This window comes from Rhagoletis pomonella, unplaced genomic scaffold, assembly GCF_013731165.1.
Source record: "Rhagoletis pomonella isolate Grant_MI unplaced genomic scaffold, Rhpom_1.0 Rhpom_scaffold_00003, whole genome shotgun sequence".
Classification (NCBI taxonomy): Eukaryota; Metazoa; Arthropoda; class Insecta; order Diptera; family Tephritidae; genus Rhagoletis; species Rhagoletis pomonella.
The window spans coordinates 29,616,155-29,637,105 of NW_023458557.1; the positions used below are offsets into that span (position 1 = coordinate 29,616,155).

At 37.0% G+C, this 20,951-nt stretch overlaps 2 protein-coding genes across 2 annotated transcripts in view; one reads left to right on the plus strand and one right to left on the minus strand.

Annotated features, from left to right (window-relative positions):
• Window positions 1-5,305: 5,305 nt before the first annotated feature.
• LOC118735123 lies at window positions 5,306-18,276 on the minus strand. Its single transcript, XM_036464747.1, has 2 exons — window positions 18,098-18,276; window positions 5,306-7,781 (listed from the first exon to the last, which is right to left on the minus strand). The coding sequence occupies exon 2, from the start codon at window positions 7,776-7,778 to the stop codon at window positions 6,519-6,521; it is 1,260 nt and encodes a 419-aa protein (XP_036320640.1). The 5' UTR covers window positions 7,779-7,781; window positions 18,098-18,276; the 3' UTR covers window positions 5,306-6,518.
• The window catches only part of LOC118735125, a 7,011-nt gene continuing 4,335 nt past the window's right edge, over window positions 18,276-20,951 (plus strand). The window contains exons 1-2 of the mRNA XM_036464748.1: window positions 18,276-18,417; window positions 18,506-18,574. The gene's annotated coding sequence lies outside the window, so the exon portion shown is untranslated. The remainder of the gene's footprint in view (window positions 18,418-18,505; window positions 18,575-20,951) is intronic.

Below are 20,951 nucleotides of genomic sequence, written 5' to 3' on the forward strand. Positions count from 1 at the left end.
AACTAATCACATTCTCTTGTCAGGTACCAACAGGGTTGCTTAAGTAGCTAAATGGAAATTTTACCCGAGTTGAGCGTTCTTTTGTCGCTCGCTTACAAAAAAATGCAGCTAGTGTAAATGGTGGTCTGGACATACAACATTCAAAGCGTACTGGACATACAACATTGCAAGTTGATAAAAGCGTTGTAAAATAATAGTTACGTTCCCTAACTCGTAAGAAGTTGCAAGAATTTGCAGGAATTTACCAGAAAGCGTTCCCGTACTCGGTCCTCTGCCTTCTCTTGCCTTTTGACAGTTTTGCAGTTTTTAACCCAGAAAAGTTGGGGAACGCAACTAATATATCTCAGTCCCATAGAATTTGTTTTGATAACTTTTGATTTTGAAATTTTAGCAAAAGTCAAACAATTTATGAGATTGAAAACGAAGAACGTGGAGCGCATGCAATACAAAGCATTAGATTTAATTGAAAATATTCAAACTACATACATAACATAGACCTAAAATTTCTACAGCGAAAGTACAAATTTGAGATCGATTTTAAGCGGTCGTTATTAATATACCCACATACATACATATATTACTCTTCAATTTCAAATCACGCCTATTACATCCGCCCCACGCTTTTCATTTTCAATCTCACAAATTGTTTACAATGACTTTTGCTAAAATTTGAAATCGAAAGTTATCAAAACAAGTTCTATGGGACTGAGAAATATTATTTTCTAATTTTAGTCCATTTATAAAAGCGTGGTACATTAAAAAGTTTTTTTTTATTTATTTTATACTTTTGAGTCTTGTGTGTATAAAATTTTGCAATAGATACTAAAATAATTCAACTTGCAGTGAAAAGAGAACAGAAGACTATGCAAGCAAAATGTTGTTTGCTCACATTTAGTATATGCCTACATATGTACATACCAGGGATGTTGCGAATGTGGAATTTTAGACATCCGCGGATGCGAATGCGGATGTCAAGTATTTTTATACCCGAGCGCACTTGTACTTTGCACTTGTACTTTGTTCACATAACGGCTGTTTGTAACAGGCAAAACGAATCGAGATAGATATAGACAAATGTATATATGTATAAATGATCAGAATGAAAAGAGTAAACGTATGTGCACACGATAAGTCGAGTACAAATTGAGATATCTTAACGAAACTTGATATGTGTACTTATTTTGAGCGTAGGACGGATGGTGTTGAAAATGGGCAAAATAGGACGATAACCACGCCTCCCTCCCATATAACGGTAATTTTCAGAAATAGGAAAACTGCGACATTTTAGTAACTACTGAAGCTTACTCAATCAAAATTGATATGTACAATCATTTTTAAACGAAAAATAAGAATATTATAAATTTTTGGAAAATCGGCGTAAGCACGCCCACTTATGATTACATGTGTATATCTTGGGAGCCGCTCCACCAATTTCTCCCAAACTTGGCACAGTGTTGGCCTTCACAAAACATTCCAAACGGCTGAAAATTAAAAAAATCGGATAATAATCACGCCCACATCCCACATAACGGTAATTTAGAGAAATATGAAAGCTTCGATAAATCAGTAAATACTGAAGCTAATTTAATCAAAATTGATGCTTGCGATAATTCTTTAGCAAAATGTACGCTTATAATAAATTGTTGGAAAATGGGCGTGACCCCGCCTACTTAAAACCACATATGTGTATCTCGGTAACCGTTCGATCAATGTGTACCAAACTCGGTATGATTATAGTGGTTGCCCCATAAAGGCAAAACGTTGAAACTTATTGAAATCTGACTAAAATTACAACCACCTTTTTATAACGCAGATGTTTGAAATAGACGTAAAACCACCACTGCTTACCATGAAGCGATAGTTTTCGGAAAGGTGAAACAACTATATTGAATACGGCTCCGCCCGAACTTGGACTTTTTTACTTGTTAGGAAATAATTTAGGTGAGTAAATTAGGTGATTTGATTAAATAAAAAATCGAAAGGTTAGTACTTTTTAATATTTTTTTTTTAGTACTTGAATTTAAAAATTGGAACATTGTATTCAATAAAAGTTTTTAAAGGGTCGTAAATCAAACCTGCGCCACTAAATAATCGCTCGCTGCGAAAAACTTGAAAAACTTGAACCTTGACAAATTGTAAATTCTTTTCGATTGACGCCGCACCAGTAGAGAGGACTTTCAGTTATATCTATTATTTTTTTTTTTATTGCGGTGCAATAATTCTTTTTTGGAATTGTATCGGTCTGAAAATGTCGTATGAATCCTCCTGACTTTCATCTTCACAATCTAGTATCAGGGCAAGATCTTTGATTAAACACCGTTGTTTTCCAAAGAATTCTTCATTCTCATTCTTTTGATTGTTTCTGAATTTGGAGAACCAGGTACATCAACAGAGTTTTTCGATTTTAGTTTTTGTAATTCATTATTGATCCTTTCTTCTGTGACTGGTCAGATATACGTTTTATCATTGCACTTGCATAATATTCCAGGGACAGAAAATAACAGTTATTTTTTTTACCAGTTAAACTTGGCCTAATATTTTTTATTCCGAAAGTTTTTTCGGGATAATAAACAAACAGCTTATCAAAATTAAACAAATTTGGAATCATGTGAAAGAGGACTGAAATAGCTTTTAAACAGAAATAACGAACGAAGGTTGCCACCTCTATTTATATATATATTTTTTATTTTACTACTAAAGAAATTCATATACCTAAATTTAATACTAAAGAAATTCATATACCTGACCCAAGGTTTGTTCTATGGTAATTAATTATAATTTTTTATTAACATTTCAGTTTTAACTTGTTTAATTTGGATAAGCGGATTTTTTATTGTCCGGAAAGGACTTTTAGTTGGGAATAAAAAATATTTGGCCAAGTTTAACTCGTAAAGAAAATAAGTGTTACTTACGGTCCCTTCAATATTCGCATTCGCAAAAGATCCGCATTGATTATTGCGAATGCGAAAGCGAATGCGAAAGCGAATGCGAAAGCGAATGCGAATGTTAAAATTAAGGCGGAAGCTCCGCGGTTGCGAATGCGAATGCGAATATTCGCAACAACCCTGGTACATACATACATATATCAACAATTAATTTCATTTAAAGAAATGGCGTGTCGTCCATTTCCGCTGTAGCGTATGTAGTGCATATTTTTAACTTCTTCTGGTGAGGCGACATCTATCTCTAGAGTTTTTCGAATTGTATGTCTTTGATATGATACCTACGACGAGGTTTGCCATAAATACCTTTGCTATATTTATAGTATGGTGGTTTGGACATACAACATTGCAAGTTGATAAAAGCGTTGTAAAAAAAAGAAAGCGAGCTTTTTAAACCGTGGTGAAAATGAGTACAACGGAGTTCTGGTTCAACGTTTCGTCAGAGGATGAGAGCTTGGTAAACTGGCCAGGAGTAGAAAATGTTTAAGAGGGTTTAAGTGTAGTCTTTCGAATTAATAAAAATTGTTTAAAACTAGTGTCTAGCCGCCATAAAGTAAAAAAAAAACAAATGCAAATCATAAATTTTTCACAATTTTCTAACACTTCGCTACACCATCGAAAGCAAAATTCTGTTCGACAGAAAATTCGATACTCAACGAAAATTTCGACACGGTTGCGTAGCTCATAATTTCACTTTCGATGTTCGATCTTCGATAACCAGCGAAGAAAATAAGGCTAAGAAAATAATTTTTACAGCCAAGTTATCAATTTTCTTAGCGTTAACTTCGAAGTTACATACGTTTTTCTGATTACTTTGTTTATTTATGGGGGTTTCATGCGAATTGCTAGAAATTCTAAAATGTACATGTCACCAATAAAAAAATCTGGACGTGCTAGAAAAAACCAGAGATGTATTTTAATTTCGCAGGCCTCTATTATCTTCGCAGCGTCATCCAATACGGGATTTAAATCTAGTGGCGGCATCTTCCTAGTCGCCCGGGAATACCGATGGATCATACAGTGACTTCTCGCGGCGTTTTCTGCCTCTTGCTTCATCCTAGACATCGCTCATTTCGTTTTTCCAACCACCGCAAATATCCGCACACTTGCTCCATTTCAAACCATTGTTCTGGACAAATTTTTCGATAGCTTTAAAAATTTCGTCGCTAGTGGCGTAAGTCTGAAGTACTTCGTTCTTCTTCGATTTGCATTGCGAATGGGTACCTCACTAACACGAGAAGCCTGCCTCTAAAATCCTGTTGATTCGCTCTTTGACAATGTGATTGTGAAGTTCCAAAGAATAAGTAATCGGCCCTATTCCCATTGTCGAAACGACAGTCGTTCGTCGAAATTTCAGATTTTCATTGGCGTTATGAGGCAACCAGTGACATAATCCACTACAAATTTTTATTCCTATTATCTCTTCGAAATGAAGAAGTATTGAAAACGTGTTAAAATCTGCCGTTTATGTTTTTATTTATGACATAATTCAACGAACGACTGTCGATGTGAACGACTTACGACAACCAGAATAGGGGTGAATATATACGCGTGCGCGAAACTGCTGCGCTTGTTACGAGAACAGCTCAGCCAGCGAAAAATCCGTAAATTAATCCGAAAACGGGAAGAAAAGTGGATGAAACGCGGATTAGGTCTACAAAAGTACCGAAAGTGGTTGTGAAAAGGGTACGTTTTTGATTCAATTTTACGTTGACAAAACGTACGGGAACTACGCTTAAGAGCGAAATATCCCTTTGCTGCAAGCTATTTGTGTTGTGTATGGGGTTAAACAAGCCGCTGAAGGTAATTTTAATAAAAATCAAAATTTTTTGATTTTCTGGCCGCGTCACCCACTTTGGGAAGGCCTGACTTATACTGCTTCCCCAGAAAATGCCACTTCCCCTGATGTAATCATTGAAGAAATCGGGCCCTCTGATGTAATCATTGAGGAAATCGTGCCATCACCCGAGCCTCCCGGCACGTCTTGTACGTCAAAGACTATTCGAAAGGGAATATATTCTAGATACAAAAAAAGAGAGAGTTCAGAAGGAATTTATGATGAAGGAAAATGAATTGTCGTTAAAGGAGCATCAATTTTTGTTTGCTAAGGAAAATTTTGAAAAGGAGTTGATAGAAAAAAAAAGCTGAGGGGGAAATAAAAGTAATGGGAATTCAAATGAAGGAGAAAATCGCTTTGAAAGAATTGGAAATGAAAGCAAGAATTGAAATGGAAAAATTGAAAATGATGCAATAAAAAATTAAAATGATGCAATGAAAAATGAAAATTTATATAGAAGTAAATACATATAATTTATTTATTTATTATTATAAATACATATAGTTAAAGGTAGTATTTACAGTTATATATTTTGAATTTTTACATTTTTTGTGTAAACAAATCTCAGAAATGGTCATAAACATTTCTAGAATACCAACCGTTTAGCTATGGAAAAAATAAAAATGCAGGGCGATAGAACTTTTTAGGCTGATTTCAATCATGCGAAAATTATTTGGCGCAAGTAAAAACAAACAAATATTATATATCCGCCGCAACACAAACGAATGAAATATATGTACATAGATTTTAGTTTTTACACAGCTAAACGGTTGGTATTCTAGACTTATACCTAGAATTCATTACGTTTTTCTTACAGAACGAACGATATTTTTTATAAAAAATTAATACAAAAGATTTAATACAAACATCTTTATGAAAATTGTAAAAAACTAGTTTATTATTACTGAGTCACTTTTCTGACGTGGAAAAAATTGGCACAGAGAATTTTCGACTAGACTTATACTTAGAATTCATTACGTTTTTCTTACAGAACGAACGACATTTTCTATAAAAAATTAACACAAAAGATTTAAAATAAAAATCTTTATGAATATTGTTAAACCGGCACAACGCTTGGACAAAGTTGTGGCCGATTTAACTTATTGGAATGAAAAACAAAGCAAAACGTTTGTATTAATATTTAATATAAATTGGTGTTTATTCAAAAATAGATAAATTGGTATTAATATATATGCATATATGTTGGTTGTACAGGTTACCTTTTATTGATACGGGAACACGGTGGCTGGAATACGTCCTCTTGACTTCACTCTCGGAAAACAAGTAAGTGACCGGTTTAAATTTCTTCTTACTGTTGCCTGTCGAACTGTATATTTACCGAAGGGACATTTTAGCATAAGTAACATAGTGGTAAACAGTTCGACAGTTGACATAATAATGAAGCTATGTTAAGCATTAGGGTGGGTCGAAAATGCTGCGACAAATTTAGGCCGTTGGCCTAAACATGCCGGCCCCCTTTGCGAAGCGAAAAATCTGAATTCCACGTGTTCCGGCCACTATGTTCCAATTAACTCCTTAATTTTAAAAAATTATCTAATAATGTAAATGTTCTTCGTTGCCGTTGTGCATGTACCTAAACTCTGTAAGGTAGAAGAAAGTATTATTTAAAGACGTGGGTTTCAAAAATTCAACTGCACATTTATTCAATAAAATAAGTAAAACAATTCAGTGTGTATTTAATTCATTTTTGGTAAAAGTATGCGAAGAAAAAAAAAAGTTCAACAAGCGCCGGACAGGACCCATCCAAAGATGGTGTTCTGTGCTAATAGCGGGCCGAGAGTACCCGCAGGAATTGCGCCGAGTAGGATTTTGGGGAAGACTTCGGCGCCTAATACTAAGCGGACTGGAGCTGTGATGTGGAAGCGCGGGTCCGCGAGCTTCAGGTTCGAATAAGCGGCGGCTACGGTAGCGTCCAAACTAGTATTTGGTGTCCGCTTCCGATAATTTTTGATGGAAATTGCGTGCGTCATAACGGTGGCTGACTGTCCATGCTTTCCTCTCAACTTAATGAAGTAGCCCCTTTGGGAATTTATTGCAGTTATCCCAAGATTTAGTTCCCTCGCCAAATCTTCGGCGATTATGGACCTTGAAGCGCACGCATCAATTACGGCTAGAACCAAATGTAGGAGGCCCGCTGCTTCTATCTTGATCACAGCTGTCGGCGCGATCGATGTGAGGGCTTGAATCGGATGTACCGAGGCTCGGAGGTCCTGGACCATACCTGACCGGAAACCGGTTCTACGCGGAAGGTGGAACGCTTGTGATTCCACTCTTCCATGCTGTCGCCGATGACGCGGTCGTTTGTTCAGTCGTCGAGTTTGAAGACGATGCCATTCGTTTCGCGGTTGGAAAGTTTTCATTTCCATTCCGCTTAGCTCTCTTTGCTCATATCTCAAGAGCTGCCGGTAGCGCTGGGGTTCCAGCTCCACTTCACTAGCCGAGTCCAGATGGAGTGCGTTTGACTCCATTCCGGTTGATTCTTTTGGGCGGAAAGCGCTAGTTTCCGCTCCAGTTTCTGGCATATACCCCTCCTCTAGATCTGGGCGGAAAGCATTAGTTTCCGCTCCAGCGACTGGCATTTCTTCCTCCTCCAGGTCTGGGCGGAAAGCATTCGATTCCGCTCCGACCTCAGACGCATCTAGTGAAAGCGCATCATCACTGTCATTGTTGATTATTGGCCTCCTTGATCGTCGCTGACGTCTTGATCCATCGCTCACGTTCTCAATATGGAGCATGGTGTGGTGTTCTTCGTTACAGCGTCGACATCTCCCTGGGTTAGTGCAGTGTGCTGCACGATGTATCCCCGATAAACAATTCGTGCAATAGGGATGGATCAGAACGTCACGCAGGCGTTCTTCTGGTCTTTTGGCACGAAATATTGGGCATACTCTTAAGGGATGCTTGTTGCTGCATAATCTGCACGTCAGCGGGTAATTATTTGCCTCAGCTTGTTTGCGTACATTAGTGAAGCGAGTCATCTTCTGAAATAATCTTGTATGTAGCGCACCGACAAAAATGATCGATTTTGGAATGGCGCGCAATATTGAAACGAGATGGAGCATATAAGGTTTTTTCCGTAATTTCGCTAACTGACTAAAAGTGCAGTGTTATGACCCCTTAATGATTGACAGGTGGTTTGACCGTGCATACATGCCTTTATGGTTGATGGGTTGGTACAACAGGGTTGCAAGAGGTATGTGGGTTTATTACCTGACCTGAAGATTGCACGAAAAGTGTGGTGGAAACAAATTATTATGTAGCAATTATCATTTTTTTTTCGTCAGTCTCTATGCTCGCATTAAATTGCATCAATGAAAAACTTATGCAATTGAAAAATAGATAGTAATAAATAATTATGTGTTATTTATTACTACCCACCCCCTCTATATGAAAAAAAGCACACATAATTTCATTTACTGCAATCACATCAATGCCAACTAATGCAATGCAAGCTAATTTGCGCAAAATTTTACGCAGACTGGGTACAGAAACTTGCAAGTGCGGCCCGAGTATAAATACTTCTCAAGGTAACTCTGTAAAGTATCGAACTTATTTCTTATGTTATCGATAGTAGAACCTACTTCCGTGAATGGCCGCCTGTCATTCACAAACAAGGTTATATATATTTGTGTTTACTACAAGTGCGGTTGTGCGGTGCCGGTGAAGTATTTGTGTTTGTGAATCGGAAAAATCGGGTGGGCTTTCCAAAACGGAACCAATCGAAATTTCAGCGAAAGTATAAGGAATTTCGTCATGAAACTTGGTGAGGATGTTGGGGGAGGCCTCCTCAACATGAATTGTTCACTCTCACAATATAATTCCTAATAGTATTTTAGCAATTTGTTGTTAAATAATGTCCACTATCACCCCCTAATTTTTTTAAAATATGCCACTTATCACTTATATTTTGTGTTACATATTATATTTTCAATGCTCACATGCGTATTTTATGCTTTTATTATATATAATTCACCAATTAATTAAGTAAAACGCGTTTATAAATTTGTGTTCACGTTTTACCACTTTTCACAAACAAACAGAAATAACAATGGCCGACAGTAAGAGCAAATATGTGCTGCCATACGTTTTAAAAGTAAATACGCCACTATTAAAGGATTTTATTAAAACGCGGCCAACACAAAAAGGAGTTGTGCGTAAAATCGTCATATTTTTATGACAACCGTATTCCAACGGTATTTCTTTTATTCTCCTTATTTTTTCGCATGCAGTAGCTAGCACTGCATTTTTTCGCGTCTTTTACTATTAAATACACTTACAAACCGTATTATTTCCTTTTTTATTTCTTTTTTTTAATATACTTTCATAAATTATGAAATTTTTTTATATAAAATCGCGCGATTTTATATAAAACACCCAGTAACCATATTTTAATATAGTTCCATATATATCGAAAATTTTTAATAAAAAATCGCGCGATTTTTTATTAAAAATTTTCGCCTGCGGCGCTTTATATTCTAAAAATCGATACTTCCATAAATAATGAAAATTTTTAATTAAAAATCGCGCGATTTTTTATTAAAAATTTTCGCCTGTGGCGCTTTATATTCTAAAAATCGATACTTGCATAAATAATGAAAATTTTTAATTAAAAATCGCGCGATTTTTTAATAAAAATTTTCGCCTGCGGCGCTTTATATTCTAAAAATCGATACTTCCATAAATAATGAAAATTTTTAATTCAAAATCGCGCGATTTTTTATTACAAATTTTCGCCTGCGGCGCTTTATATTCTAAAAATCGATACTTCCATAAATAATTCAATAATTTTCGCCTGCGGCGCTTTATATTCTAAAAATCGATACTTCGATGAATAATGAACATTTTTAATAAAACATCGCTTTTTATTATAAAATCGATACTTCGATAAATTATGCCACATTTAATCAAAAATCGACCAATAAATAATACAATTTTTTTATTAAATATCGCGCGATCATTATCTGCATTTTTTTATTGCTTCCGTTTTGTGTTTTTGAGGCATTTTTTCATATGTATGGCAGCACTGGCATTTCACTTCAATTAGTGTACAAAGCAAAAAGTGAGGTTAAATTCGGTATTTTTTGCAACTTTAAATGCGAATTACTTTAAAACTATAAGCCTCCGGAGGGTGGGGTCTTCAGATTTAGAATCTGAAAAAGCTCCTCTATACTCCCTAATATTTTTTTTTTCAAAGCCTGGATCCGTTTTGGAAAATTTTCCCGAAAAAACATAAATGAACGTAAAAAAAAAACGGCGTTGGTGTTGTGAAAGAAGAAATGGGGAAATAAAAGGCTAACTCCAGGTGAATGAATATATGTAAGTAGTGTGAATGTATACAAACAAAATTAATGTGGAACTCAAAATAAGTGAATTTTACGAAATACATGCGTACAAAGAAAATACGTAAATTAAAGTTATTTCGAACCCAAAAAAAAACGTGCGTGATAAAAAAAACATGTATTATTGAAAACCGTACATATGCACCGAAGTACCGGTGCACTATTTAATTCACCTACAGTTCTGTGGCTTTTGTACAAGCATACCAGTAGGAACCCTATCTGCTAGCTAATGCGTTATATACGCGTAGATAGTACTGCAAACAGTTTGTGTGAGCATTTAAAACAAATTTCCATCGTTTTACATAGGGCTCGCGGAGAAATATAACGCATAATCGTGTCACGTGTGAGCAGTTTTCTCTTACTTTTGCATGGAATCCGCTATTATAGTATCCTATATGTTGTTGTTTCTTTCCATTCAAATATTATTACGCGATTAGTAACGTGTTATATAACGCCAAAAATGGCATATGGAATGTGTTGGTTATTATTGAAAATTTTGTAAGGGAATTGGAGAATGCGTTAGGACGTTCCTGCTGGGTATGTACATACATATGTACATGTTGTACTAGTTGTTCGCGTTAAGGGTGTGTCAGACGGGAAGGATAAAATTTATTTCTACCTGCGAAGAAATAAACATTGCGAAGTGTGACTGAAAAGAGTGCAAATCGATTTCGAAAAGTATATTTCAACTTGCTCGTGTTTCCCTAGCAATTTTCACTTCTGCTGCAAGTTTTGTCAAATTAACCGAGTGTTGCCGAATGATACTGATTTCAAATTGTGAGAAATAATAAAAGATAATTTGGAATAATTGTCAAAAAACGTTTTGGAAATAAATCTACTTTCAGCAGACACTACAAAATTTCCCACTGTGACAGCTTATCCGAAAAAATATTGCACTACAACGTCTGACAACCCCTTTAGATCGTCGTAGTTTCAGTACATGTATGCATATATGTACATACATATATACTTATGGATGTATGAAATGCAGCTCAACGCCTGAACGGCACATTTTTTGCACATTCCATACTTTTGCCTTAGAGTTGTAGTTTCAGTACATGTATGTATATATGTACATACATACATACATATGTATGTATGAATAGCAGCTCAACGCATGAACGGCACAATTTTGGCACATTCCATACTTTTGCCTTAGGGATGGTCAATGGCGCGTATGCTTGTGTGTTGACACAGTGTGTTGGTATCATTGTGTTATTGCTGCTGCGCTACTGTACTGGGTTACAGATTACTAATGTGTGTAATTTAAAATGAAATAAAATAACTTGCGTTCGCCGGCAAATACGTTGAGCTGGAAATATCGAAAGAAATTTAATACGTGTATATGTATGACGGGTGAATGCGTTTGAAATTACTACGGGGATCTGCTTAAAGCTGTTTTTTTTTTTGTTTATAAAAGAATGTGCAGCACAGGGCATGGATTAACGCATCGAAGGAATGGTGTTGCAGATGCAGCCAGGATGGCCGGCAATATACGCTATCCACAATGCCCAGTGGAAGGTGAATTCTTTGAAGCAGAACCAGCCACCATACGACCAAAGAAAAAATATCGGCCGAGACGAAAGGAAAACGGGGTAAGTGCTTTACAATTAAAATGTTTCTTTGTTCTCCTATTGTATTATTAATGTAAACCAGCCTACTCTGCTCGCGGGCCGTTCCATGGTGACTGGTGTAATGTGATTTTGTTAAATAAATTTACATATGTAGATGGAAAAAATTAATGAAATTTAAACATTAAGAACGTTACTTCTCATTCGGGATAGCTAGAATTGGTTCTAATTTCATGTTGTTTACGTCTTTGAAATAGCAGTATGTACAAATAGCGATTCTTCTCATTGGCAAGTTGTTTTCGCATACGAAAACGTTAACGACATGAAAAAATTCCTAGCAATTTCTACCAAATTTATTGAACAGTGTGTGTCTAAAATGTAACTATCGTCTTAATGGTTCAATTTCATTAAGTATGCAAATTTATTTTTGAATTTCAATTCAATATGGAAAGTTGTGGGAGTTTGACACGCGGATTCCATTTTGAGAGCCATTGGTTTTTATTCGAGTTTTGCTTGTGGTAGGTGGAAGGGTTTTTTTTTCGTATGGATTTATACAGACGCCATAGTTTCATCGTTATCCGTGATATAGGGTGGTAGTAGTACTAGTTTGACAAGCGGTCTTGTCACTCTACCCTTTTCAGTTATGACCTCTACAACACGAACTCGATTGTCAGAACCTGGGTGCAAATTAGCCACCCTTCCTAATCTCCATTCGTTAGGTGGAAGATTATCCTCTCTTATGACCACCATGTCTCCCACTTTTATGTTGGATTTAGGATGTTTCCACTTTATTCGTTTCTGTAGTTCGGTAAGGCACCTGCCTCCCACAGACCACCCATGTGCGGAGCTGCGGCAGGTATGAAATGCCAAGTCAATGCCTGATGGGCATAACGTATTCGTCCGCGCGTCGGATAGAAATGCCTTTAGTTCCGCTTTTAAAGCCCGTGATGCTCCTACGAAATTTGTCCCATTATCTGAGTACACATTTTTTGGACACCCTCGTCTGGAAACGAATCTGGAAAATGCTGCTAAAAACGATTGAGTACTTAGGTCGCTTGTGGCCTCTAAATGAATGGCCTTGGTAGAAAAGCAGACAAATAGACACACATAACCCTTTGACATTCGGCAGCCTCGTCCGCGATAACTCTTAATGTCGAATGGTCCAGCAAAATCCACCCCAGCATTGGTAAATGGTCGCGAAAAAGTTGTTCGCTCTTGTGGAAGAATCCCCATAAGTTGGCCTTGCGCGCGTTTTTTATAGATAGTGCAGATCTTGCAGATATGGATTGTGGACCTTATCATCGTTTTCACCTTCGGAATCCAATACTGCGTTCGTATGAGACGCAACATTAGTTGATTCTCACCATGGAGAGAAGTTTCATGGATGAATTGGACAATCAGACGGGATAATCTACAATTGTATGGAAGTATTACGGGATGCCGTTCGTTGTACGCTAGATCCAGAGATGTGCCAAGACGACCCCCCGTCCGCAGCACATCATCTTTATCCAGAAATGGATTAAGAGGAAGTATTTCACTCTTAGACTCAATGCATTCTTTAGTTTTCAGTTTCGCGATTTCTGCTCCGTAATGTTGCTTCTGAGCAAGTTTAATCAGGCGAGTAGTCGTTGATTTAATTTCATTAGATGAGATTAAGCAAGATTCCGACTGAAAAGAAGCTTTTGTCTTCGGATGGGTTCTTTGAAAGAAACGCAATATATAAGATATCACCCTCAAAGCCCTCGGTAAACTAGAAAACCGTTCAAGAATGTCATTGATTTTGTCTGTCGATGTTGTTGCATGAACGTGCACCCTTTTTTCCTCAATGCTCGTGGTGAAGTCTGTCTCTTGGGTTGGCCATTTTTCCCTATTTTTTGTAGCCAAGAAGGTCCCTGCCACCACAAAGAATTTTTGACCAATTCGTTCGCCAGTATGCCTCTGCTTGCTAAATCTGCGGGATTCGTAGCTGAATCGACGTAAAGCCAGTTCAAGTTCCCTACTTTGTCTATGATTTTTGTAATTCGGTGGGCAACGAAGGTTGACCACGAACATGGGGGCTTGCGTATCCACGCCAGAACAATCGTCGAATCAGTCCACAGATGTATGTTTAGGTGGCCTAATTCAAGATTTTTGGTGATTGATTCGACTATTTCTGACAGTAATACCGCCCCGCAAAGTTCTAATCTAGGCAAGGAAATTGTTTTGACTGGCGCTACTCTAGTTTTTGCTAATAGCAGATTTACAAGTACTTTATCCTCTTTTTCCACGCGTAAGTAGACTGCGGCAGCGTACGCTTTTTCGGATGCGTCGCAGAAGCCGTGAATCTCTACCTTTTCCGTTGGTGAGAAAGATACCCAACGTGGTATCCTTATATTATTGATTTCCTGATAGTTTCTCGTGAAATTCTGCCATCTATCTAGTGTTGTTGGGGACACCGTCTCGTCCCAGTCTGTACCCTCTAACCATATGCTCTGCATAAGTATTTTCGCGACAATTTTCATTGGAGCTAGCCAACCTAACGGGTCAAAGAGTTTAGCGATGGCTGATAATATCGCTCTCTTCGTTGGATTGACGTTATCTTCTATTGGCTTGGCTATAAAATAAAATTGGTCGGAATGCGCGTTCCACCTTATACCTAGGGCTTTTACACTGCTTGTGTCCTCAAACTCTAAGAAATTTTCACTCAGCGGATGTGCTTTTGGTATGCCTTGCAATATTTTATTGCAATTCGATGTCCATTTTCTAAGTGGAAAACCAGCTGATTTTAAAACTGCGGAAATCTCATCCCTGGCTTTTATCGCGGAGTCAATAGTATGTCCTCCGGCAAGAACGTCGTCGACATACATACTTTTTCGTAAAATGTCCGAGGCTATAGGATGGAGGCTTTCTGAGTCATCAGCTAGCGGGAGCAATGTCCTTATCGCGAGATAAGGAGCACACTTTATACTGAAAGTAACCGTCTTTAGTTCGTAAATACTAATTGGTTCGTTTGGACACGTACGGAAAATTATTCGTTGGTACTTCGTTTGGTTGGCGTCTACAAGAATTTGCCTATACATCTTCTCAATATCGCTATTGAAGACGTATCTAAAAAGTCTCCAGCGGAGAGTCAACACTGGTAAATCAGACTGAAGCACTGGCCCTGGAAGAAGAATATCGTTCAGGCTGACACCATTGGCTGAAGACAACGAAGCATTGAAAACCACCCGAACCTTTGTCGTAGTACTATCTTCTTTTACCACAGCGTGATGTGGTAAATAGTAACTGTCGACTGCATCTGCTGACTGAATTGCATTAACTTTAGACATATGGCCCATTGTCTCGTATTCCATTATGACTTTGTTATATTCCCTCTGTAAGTCTGGATTTTTTCTAAGTCGAGTTTCGTTCTTGTAAAATTGAGAAAACGCGATTTTGAGTGATGGCTCTAAGTTTATATCAGCCGGGAACTCCGCCTTGAAAGGAAGCGACACGATGTACCTCCCATCTGGATTCCGCTGTGTTGTACGCTTGTAAAGCTCCTCAGCTGTTGCAGTTTTATCTCGTGGAAGATCCTCAAGTTCCCAAAAAGAGCTTAGCTGTTTGTCTAGGGCCACTTCATTGAAGAACGATACTCTATTATTGTTGGTTGGGTTGACTGCATCAGCACGACCAGTCAGTATCCAACCGAACACTGTTTCTTGTGCCAGAAGAGTACTAAGAACATTCTTCTTAATGCCACTCAAAATTATATGGGGATATATGTCCCCTCCCAAGACAAGATCGACTTGCTCATTTACATAAAACCTTTTATCTGCCAGGATGAGATCAGGAAAAGCTTGTTGTGTTAGTGCGCTAATGTCGCAAGTTGGCAAATTCCCGGTAAGAGTGGGTAGCACTAACACAATAGCATCAATTGAAATGAATGGGTCAATCGGTGACCGCAACTGTATAGAACACGCTTCTTTTACCTGTGCAGAAACCGTATTATTGATGCCCGAAACTTGAGCATGCATTTTCTTTGTGGGCAAGTTGATTCTGCGTCTGAGCCTCTCCGGAATGAAGGAACACTCAGAGCCAGAATCAATTAGAGCTCTAGCGGCATAATTGGTGCCATTATAATGAATAGTAACCCGAGCAGTGCCGAGTAAAACACCTTTGCTAGTATTAGCGTGATGTGATTGCACCTTTTTTACTTGGTTACTTTTCCCCTTTGAAGCTTGATTCCTCAATTGTGCCTGTCTGGAAGTCGATGGTAAATTGTCCGCAGGATTAGAAGTATTTTCCCTGGTAGCTGTTTTAGGCGGTGCTGTCTGATTGTGTAGGAGCGTATGGTGTCGAGAATGGCAATTGGCGCAGTTATAAGAACTCGTGCATTTCGACACCGAATGTCCGAAAGACAGACAGTTAAAACAGCTATTGTTCGTTTTTACAAAGGAGATTCTATCAGCTACAGACATCTTCAGAAATTTTGGGCACATATGAATTCTATGCTCGTTGCTTTGGCACATTTTGCACATGTATTTGGCGACACTAGTTTGAAAAACGCCAAGTTTCTTGTGAGAGGGTTCAGAGGAATGCTTATGACTTGGCACTTTTGAAAACTTCGAAGTCTTGATTCCTCTTAAACCTGAAACCGATTCTAACGTTTGAAACCTGCTTGAAAGGAATCGGTCCATATCTGACCACTTGGATATTTCTGTTTTATTTTCTACCGATTGTTCCCACAGCGAAAGGGTTTCCTCAGGTAGTTTAGTAGAACACAGATACGTAATAATAGGGTCCCAGTTTGAAATGTCAATCTGGTGACTCTCTAGGGATGATATATAATTATTAATATCCCTTTGTAATCTCTTTATTGAGCTTCCACATTCGCTATCAACTGTATTCAAGTTGAAGAGAATCTTCAACTGAGTGTTAACTAGGATCCTCTTATTTTCGTATCTATCGCAAAGATTCTTCCAGGCTGTGTTAAAGCCTTCATTCGTCAAGTCGCATTTCTTGACAATTTCTTTGGCTTCACCCTGCGTATTCTGATTCAGATAATAAAGCTTCTGTATGGGTGTAAGCCGTTTGTTCAAGATATAAATTGCCGTGAACATGTCACGAAAAGTTGGCCACGACAGATAGTCACCTTTAAAAACGTCAATATCGCAAGGTGGAAGATGCAAACTATGCGAAGCGAGTGACATCTCTTCACTTTCCTTTTCTGATTTTTCCAACTGCATAGCAGATCTTATTTTTCTTTCTTATAGCGCTAACATCTTTAGCACTAGTTGATTCGGTAGTCAGAACTTCGTCAAAGAGTGCTTTGGCTTTCTCCCACAGTACACTAAGCTCGCTTTGCTGAATTTTCAGCGAATGTTTGGTGTGCTCACCTGTGGGAGTGCTCAGAAATTCTGTATCAAATTCAATGACCGAATCTGCTAACCGGGTGTATGTTTCCATTTTATTTAATTTTTTCACTTATTTGCGAAATAACAACTTCACAAGAAATTTTTGGAAGTATCGCTATGAGAGACTGACTCAAAAGAAGCCGATTTTCCAACCGTAAAGGTAGCACACGAAGAAAATCCTATGTCAAGGTAACCCAAAACTATATACCCAATGTATATAAGCAGAATGTACCACCAAAATACCACCAATTCAACCACAAAGTAATAAAAATTCTCTAATTTTCCTTTAAATTGTATCTGTAAGCTTTCTATGTTTATTAACACCGATTTAGCAATATAAATGCGTTTTAAGTATACGTATGTATGTATGTTTGTTTGTTCACAAGAAATTGCTCGCCAACCAAACCAGTGAGATCTGTATATGTATGTATGTGTATATATTCTTATGTACAAGCGCTTTATACGAAAGTGCAAATAAATAATGAATATGGAAAAACACACCACTTAACTAATTAGAAATAGTGCCAAAATTTGTATTGGTTTTTAATAAATTAAATGAAAACGCGAGTGATTTTGTGAAAAGGAAATATTGCAAGTACCAAAGTTCGGTGCAGTGAAAAGTTTGGTTATGTAAACCGAATACAAGTGCAGTGTTGTTGTTGGTAAATTTCGGTACTAAAATGCAAGTCACCATGGAAAATATGATTAACAAAAATTAAACTATTTGAATTAATCACCGTAAAGAAACTTCTTGCAAATTGTTTCGCGATAATTCCAAAGGAAAACAAAACACTGCCTTTTTTTTTATGCCCGATCACACTTGTTTAATATTTAAATGGCTTTAGCGCCCACAAATGTATGTACATATATATGTGCGTGTGTGTGTGTCACTTAGCACTTCGGTTGCGCTTAAAACTTCAATATTTCACAAAATCACTCGCGATTTCTTAATTATTAACCAAAGAAATGCTACACAAGATAATCTAAGTGCAGTGAAATTTGACCCACGTACCTTTAATTTAAAAAATTGATGACTTTATTTATTTAACAGGTGTCGGTGTTCGTGTGTGTGTTTTTGCTGTTGATGCTGGTAGCTCCTGTGGTTGCTTTGTGCAAAAATTTTGTAGCTGCTGCTGCAATGTACGGCTGCTTCAGATAGGCTCAAATTGGATAGGCTCAAATTGGAAATCCTCGGATTGGCTCAAAAAGCTGGGCGCTGGCAAGTGGAAGTTCAAATGTTACGGCGTTGAAGGACCAGTATGTTAAACCGGCACAACGCTTGGACAAAGTTGTGGCCGATTTAATTTATTGGAATGAAAAACAAAGCAAAACGTTTGTATTAATATTTAATATAAATTGTTGTTTATTCAAAAATAGATAAATTGGTATTAATATATATGCATATATGTTGGTTGTACAGGTTACCTTTTATTGATACGGGAACACGGTGGCTGGAACACGTCCTCTTGACTTCACTCTCGGAAAACAAGTAAGTGACCGGTTTAAATTTCTTCTTACTGTTGCCTGTCGAACTGTATATTTACCGAAGGGACATTTTAGCATAAGTAACATAGTGGTAAACAGTTCGACAGTTGACATAATAATGAAGTTATGTTAAGCATTAGGGTGGGTCGAAAATGCTGCGACAAATTTAGGCCATTGGCCTAAACAAATATTGTAAAAAAACTAGTTTATTTTTACTGAGTAACTTTTCTGACGGAAAAAAAATTTGACAGAGAAATTTCGACAGTGTGTGCAAAACTTTTTTTTCACTCTTTCTGCCAATTTTTTTTTTTAATTTATTTCATACTTTAGCAAAAAACAAAAATTTAATTTCATAACTTTGTACAAAACTCAAGAAAATTCAATAAATTTTCATTCAAATACTAAACTTTTAATTCTTATTTTTTAGGTATAGTAAGTAAAAAAAGTGAAATTTTGAAGGTTTTCTGACGATGTATGCATGCATACACTTGAGCTGAGCTGATTAAGTTAAGGGATATTTTGACCAGTTTGCGCTATTTTACAACGCTTTTATCAACTTGCAATGTTGTGTGTCCAGACACCCTTCATTGCTATAAAACCTTTGCTTTCCAAAGATCCTGTAAAAAAGTCTAGTGCAACAGACGGTTGAGAGGTAGATGTCGCCCTATGCACTGCGTACGCTACAGCGGAAATGGATGACACGCCATTTCTTTAAATGAAATTAATTGGTGATCGTATGTATGTACATTAGACTGCATCACCAAAAAAAGTTGCGGTTTTTCCGCCAGGATTACAAAATCTATAATATTTTAAGACGTCAGCCAAAATATTTCGGAAAAATATTAAGATTTAAGTGAGCTGGACCGTTTTGAAAATACCTCCAAAAATGGAGTTTTTTATGAATAAAAATAGTTTCTTAAAGAACTTTTTGAAAAAAGTCCTCTCAGAAGAAAAAACAGATTAAGCTTAAAAAATCTGCATACAAATATTTAAAAATTTTTTCAATGGAATAGTAAGAATGAGATTTTTGATGCTGTTTTTTTACTTTTTTCAAAGATTGATTTACACAAAACTTGAATAACTTGGCCAAAACTATTCTTATTTAGACTTATGGGATCTCGGTAGAAAGGTATTTTCACACTGTTTTTATTTCTGTCCAAATAAAAGTCATTCTTGTCCCATTTTTTTTTTCACATACCAACACAATCAACTTTGAATTACGTTCGTCCATCCTACCTTTCTCTTTCATCCTTTTAATGAGTTTGTTATCAAAGAAATGAAAAGGGTTAGAAAATACCTTTCCAATGACACCTCTTAAGTCTAAATCGGAAGACTTTAGGTTCAGTTATTCAATTTTTTCTTATACCAATCTTTGACATTCTAAAAACAGAATTATTAGCAAAAACCAACAATACCAACAACCACATGATCAAGTGAATTGCAGCGGAATAACTGCGCTTGATTGTGTTGGCATAACAAAAATGAAAATAGTGGAAAAAAGCAAACGATAATTTACAAGGCGTCCTTAGCACGGTGCATAGGTAACTGGCTGAGTCAGTGGGATCGTCGGTTCGAATCCTACTGAAAGAAGTCTGATGAGGAAATGTGGTGATATCCGAAATAGCTAACACTTCTACCATTTTTTCAAATTATTGTTGCTTTTCTGCAATAAATTTTCGTTTAAAAACGGCCTCGAGCTCAATATAAATTGTTGAATATAATTGTTATAAAAGGCCAAAAAAATAACAAAAAAAAATAACTTAAGAACGAGCACACCTAAAAGTTAAACATTCTAAAAATAGAATTATTAGCAAAAACCACCAATACCAACAACCACATGATCAAGTGAGTTGCAGCGGAATAGCTGCGCTTGATTGTGTTGGCATAACAAAAATGAAAATAGTGGAAAGAAGCAAACGATAATTTACAAGGCGTACTTAGCACGGTGCATAGGCAACTGGCTGAGTCAGTGGGATCGTCGGTTCGAATCCTACTGAAAGAAGTCTGATGAGGAAATGTGGTGATTTCCGAAATAGCTATCACTTCTACCATTTTTTCAAATTATTGTTGCTTTTCCACAATAAATTTTCGTTTAAAAACGGCCTCGAGCTCAATATAAATTGTTGAATATAATTGTTATAAAAGGCCAAAAAAATAACAAAAACAAATAACTTAAGGCCGAGCACACCTAAAAGTTAAACATTCTAAAAATATAATTATTAGCAAAAACCACCAATACCAACAACCACATGATCAAGTGAGTTGCAGCGGAATAGCTGCGCTTGATTGTGTTGGCATAACAAAAATGAAAATAGTGGAAAAAAGCAAACGATAATTTACAAGGCGTACTTAGCACGGTGCATAGGCAACTGGCTGAGTCA